The sequence below is a fragment of the Oculina patagonica genome, chromosome 13, assembly GCF_052425735.1.
Source record: "Oculina patagonica isolate OP01 chromosome 13, crgOcupat, whole genome shotgun sequence".
NCBI classification, from domain to species: domain Eukaryota; kingdom Metazoa; phylum Cnidaria; class Anthozoa; order Scleractinia; family Oculinidae; genus Oculina; species Oculina patagonica.
In genome coordinates this window covers 31,684,447-31,689,715 of record NC_135770.1, presented here as the reverse complement: position 1 = coordinate 31,689,715, position 5,269 = coordinate 31,684,447, and the positions used below count along the sequence as shown (strand labels likewise).

The following is a 5,269-nucleotide window of genomic DNA, read 5'->3' as shown; positions in this document are numbered from 1 at the left end:
TGTATCTCTGAGATTGTTTCGATTTTTATTTTTTTCGTCGAGACGACTCTTCGGATTTGGCCGCTCGAAGCGCCAAATTCGGCTCCAAATTACCACTTTTTTCGAAGGCGAGCATAAAAAATATGATCCGTAGCAGCAAAGGCTGGTACATAGTATTAAAATATCATCTTTCAACAGTTATTTAACACTCTTAGATCCGAATAAAATTTAAATCTGTATTTTTATCAAATTTTTAAAATTATACGCTTCGGCCATGTTGCATCACGCTTAAATTTAGGTCAACTTCGTGAGCCAAAAAGCCAATCTGGTACATGGATTAGGATGTCAAAACTATTTTTCTGAATAAAGGTATCACTTCATCTTCGAATTTATTCAAAAACTAGCCTGGGTAAATAAAACGGAAAAAATCGAGAGCGGCTTGAAAACTTGACACTTGAGCTAATTACTTGACATTTTGACCTTTCATGTTGCGATTGTTATCGCACAGATTGATCTAGAAAGTTCGACTTCGGGTCTTATTCCCCGTCAAATAGTATTTTTAGTCTCCCAAATAACCGAGCGAAATTATTTTTTATATTTTACAGTAAAAATAAGCCTCAAATGAACATTCTTAGCACGTTTATTTTGAGTTACAAATTCTGCAAATTACATCTGGCGGTTTGGCGAGGTCCGACAATGCACGCAATGAAAATATCAGTTTATAAATCACCACCGAGATAAATCTTCCTTAAAAATCGAAGAATAGATAGTAAACTAAATTAATTACACGTTTTCCTACCTTTATCGAGCCTATTTTGACGAGAAGTGGTAACGTAAATGCGTCCCTTCTACAAATTCATAAACTGTCGGCGAATGTTCTCAAGTTACATATTAACCACAGACACAGGGTACCCAAGCACCCCTTGAAGACTGGGGAGGTGGGGGACGGGTTTTGTACAATGTGTAAAGAAAAACGACTCAAAAAAAAAAGAAAACGCTAAATTTAAAGGCTATAAAGCAAGTTATAGTGGAACTTTTGCTTTAACAATGAAAAAACTCCTTGCTTTCGGTCTCTTTTCTTGTCCCCAGTTCTTTATTTTGAAAAGGTGCGACACAGGATAATATTTATAATGATAATCATCCTTAGTTTAGTTTTCCTTTTTTCTTTCCACCTGACACGATTGTGTTATCTTTGCCTTCAATAAATTAATTCGCATCTTGGGCAAATAGATACCTAACAAACTGTAGGAAAAATACCTCCGTAAATGCATTTTTTCTCTTTAACTGATGATAGATATCCTGAAATCAAGGAAGCATGTTTGTCCTCTTGTAATTTCAAACACGCATTTATTTGTCTTGTCTTTTGAAGGCAGTAACTGATTATTCTTACTTTCATTAACATCAGAAGCACAACCTTTTTTAGTACTGGAAATTTTTCATGCTTCGTTCAGAGGCCTTGGGACAAGTCAGTTTCACATTCACTTACAACAGTCACAAGCGAGGGCAAGCTCACTTAAAACAGCAATGCACTCTGCTTTACGCTTGGAATTAAATCCCTCTGTAGAAATGTCAAAATAAATGCACACTGTATTGAGCATTGCAATACTGAGTTGCTTCAGCCGCTTTTCCCTGTATATGGCACAAATATCAAGGTTGTCATACACGATTGGTTAGCAACTGCACCGTGTTCAAGTATAGCTTGCCGTGTGTCGTCCATCATGTGCTCTTCTTCTGCTGCTCTGATGTCTTCCTCCAGAAGATCCAGCTGACCATGACGCAATTTCGCCGCCATTCTTGAGAAAAACCCCTGTATTTTCTGCGCGCTTGAGGTAGTCATCACTCTTTTCTTGCAAATCGCATGTCGCGTGCTACGACGTTGGGATCCTGTTTTTGGCCTGTTGCTTGCCCAAGGTTAAATTTTTCTTCTAGGTAACTCTTCTGGGCGTCGTTGAAATGGGTAGCCTCTTTAGTTGTCTTTAAGGTCCAGCCTTCGGGTAACGGGCTTGCACTTTCAAAGGTGTGGCCTTGATCAGGGGTTGCCGACACTGCCTCACTCGTTCCGTCAGCTAAAAGGGCGTGATACTTTTTCATTGCAATGTCATAAAGTGTTTCTTTTTCAGCTACCATCTTACAATGTCCAAACAGAAAGTGTTTTTCTACACTTGAGTGTCGCTGATACATCTTTACGCAACCTTCATTCGGACACCCAAGGAGCTCGCACGAGGACTCGTCTTTCTCGACTGCTGGTTGCTCATCATCATTTTCCCGCACTTTAATTGACTTTTCTTGAGAAACACTCACAAAGTCTCCAGACGAAAATTGTCCAACAAAAGAACAATTTTGCAAGTAATTCAGAACTGCAAGAAACAGACATATCGTCGTAAAGGATACCATACAACAGTGGGAATACATGCGTCTAATTTGAGTAACTGAGTCAAGTGAACCAGTGATTTTTTAATATAATCACGATGGAAAAAGTGCGAGCGTTTAGTTTGCGTTGAAAGTTGTATGTTGACAAACTTTTTCAAACTCAGGATTCATTATAGAAAATACGGTTAAGGTAAAGTCTGTGTCTGAGCCAAGTGGCGCGTAAATAGCCGGAGCTTATCCCGGTTTCTGTTACATTAAGCGACTAGGAGTATTGCTACTCCCCCCTGGATGGGATGCTAGTCAATTGCAGGGTTACCCCCAGCAGTAAATTTGCTGTTACCCATTTATACACCTGGGTGGAGAGATTTACCTTGTGGAGAGAGCACAACGCAGCACCCCTGCCAGGGCTCGAACCCGAGCCGTTCGACTCAGAGGCGAGCGCGCTAACCATTAGGCCACTGCGCCTCTCAGTTAAAGAAAATACTCTCTAAATATTAATTTACTTTCTCCAACTGACCTGAAATCTCGTTTCTGAGATAATATAAGGCATGCATGTTAATTACTTTATATCTTGCTAAAACAATCAATCAATCATTTACCGGTACTGAGTCAGGCAAAAAGTGCTGATAAATGGGTTTAAACTCAGGAACTAGATCAGCTATTAAAAATGTTGTCATTCAGCCAGCAATTTGAAAGTTTTCAGAGTTTTCAGAGTTCCCCAAACACCTTGTTGTGAATATTACAGCGTAACCATATGTTAGATAACTATTCTAGCCATCCTTGCTCGCTATACTGAAAGTTATTCAGGCAACTTACTTTGATATACTACAGCTTTTTTCCATTCAAAGTCACACCCCCACCCAACAGACCCGCTTCGCAGGATGTTTTAAAAAAATTCTGTCATTTCTGGATACGAGATAAAAAGCGGGAAATTTAGTGTTAATGAGATCCCGCTACGACCAGCGTGACAAACCAGACAACGTACTTTATGTAACCTACGTAGTTTTTGGGTGCGCATTTGGAAAACGCTTGTTTTCTAAATGCGCATTCAAAAACTTCATTGCCCCGTTCTTCGCGGGCTACTGTACAGACAACTGTAAAACACCAAATGCGTAAAGATTTTCTGAATTTTTACCAGCCTCGTTTCCAGTGCCTCTCTCTTTTTCCTCCCTTGGGAACAGGGTTGATTGTTTTTTTTTCTTGCGTGACGATCATGCAGAATGTGTGACACAGTACCGGGATTTTGTAATCAGATTGTGCATAGCGACCTTAACTAGACAAGGCCCGATATTAAATGTTTCTTCGTTTTAAAACTAAGCTGTTCATAATTGGAATACGCAAATAAAGTCAACGATCACACAAACAATTTGACCAATTATTTTAAAATACAAAACATATACTATAAAGTTGCTTACCTGCTCGAGAGAGTACGAGTTTCGCCTCACAATCTAATAGAGAGTCTCCAATAACGCGGTAGGTACCCAGGTGGCCTTGGATACTTTTCTTGCAACTTCCCACAACGACACATTTAACATTAGCCAGATTAGTGGCACTGGATCCCCGGGGGGCTACTCAAAAACGTTTTGTACGGGGAGGCTCCGCCCCGAGGTCCAACCCCTTACCCTTTTATAGACCATTTTGACAGAAAAGACACCCCTTTCGTATACCTTTTACTGAAAAAAGGTACCATTTAAATATACCTAAAAGACATAGCATAGGCCTGAAACAGGAAGTCTGGATGTCATTTTTATGCAGCGTTTCATAAATTTAAATGATTCAGCCTTAAGGTGCGTCTGTTCGAAATAATTTAATTGAAGGCCCTTTTAAAAACCTAAATGACCGATATCCCTACCCTTTCATATACCTACACTTGTGAAATCCCTACCCTTTTATATACCTGAAGCCTGAAAAAGGTACCCCTTTCGGGCGGAGCCTCCCCGTATAGGCCATTATAGGGAGTGCCCCCCCCCCCCCCCCGGGCTGGATCCGCACGCTCCTCCAACAAGTGTGGCAAAACCACATGAAGCCATTCATGATCGTGAATTAAAGCACAATTCTACTAGTTTTCCAGCTAGGTATTTCGCAACCCAAAGTGTGCACAACACAGTTGGAAGTTAATTTTAAAAACAAGACAACAACAGCAGTTTTCCAAGGGCAATATCGTTTGTTCCCACAAACACGTGTATCGCAATATCGGGAAATTTGATACCAGGAAGTAGCGAACCGCTGTCACACATCCGGGTGACAAGAAAATATGTAACTTGCAAACGAACGCTTTGTACAAGCAACGGCAGCAACCGTGCTACCATTTCTCGTCAAAATACGCTCGATTGAGGTAAGAAAACATGCTATTTAATTAGTGTACTATCCATTCTTCGAGTTTTACGAAAGATTTTTATCGGTTGTGATTTATAAACTTATATTTTCGTTGCGTGCATTGTCCGATGTCGCCAAACGGCGAGGTAATTCAAAATAAACTTGTGCTAAAGATTCTCATTTGAGGCTTGATTTTGACTCTGAAACATAATAAATAAATTCTCTCGGCTATTTGGGAGACTAAAAAAACTATATGACGGGGGATAAGACCCAAAGTCGAACTTTTCTAGATCAATGCGTACGATAACAATCGCAACATGAAAGGTCAAACCGCCAAGTAATTAGCTCAAGTGTCATGTTTTCAAGCCGCTCTCGATTTTTTCCGTTTTATTTACCTAATCTAGTTTTTGGATTAAATCGAAGATGAAGTGATACCTTTATTCAGAAAAATAGTTTTGACAGCCTAATCCATGTACCAGATTGACTTTTTGGCTCACGAAGTTGACCTAAATTTAAGCGTGATGCATCATGGCCGAAGCGTATAATTTTAAAAATTTGATAAAAATACAGATTTAAATTTTATTCGGATCTGAGAGCGGTAAAT

The 5,269-nt window shown here is 39.7% G+C and overlaps 1 protein-coding gene across 1 annotated transcript in view; it reads right to left on the bottom strand.

The window, feature by feature from the left end:
- Positions 1 to 1,815: 1,815 nt before the first annotated feature.
- The window catches only part of LOC144637144 (uncharacterized), a 123,597-nt gene continuing 120,143 nt past the window's right edge, over positions 1,816 to 5,269 (bottom strand). The window contains exon 22 of the mRNA XM_078496287.1: positions 1,816 to 2,336. Coding sequence (XP_078352413.1) covers positions 1,816 to 2,336 — 521 coding nt within the window. The remainder of the gene's footprint in view (positions 2,337 to 5,269) is intronic.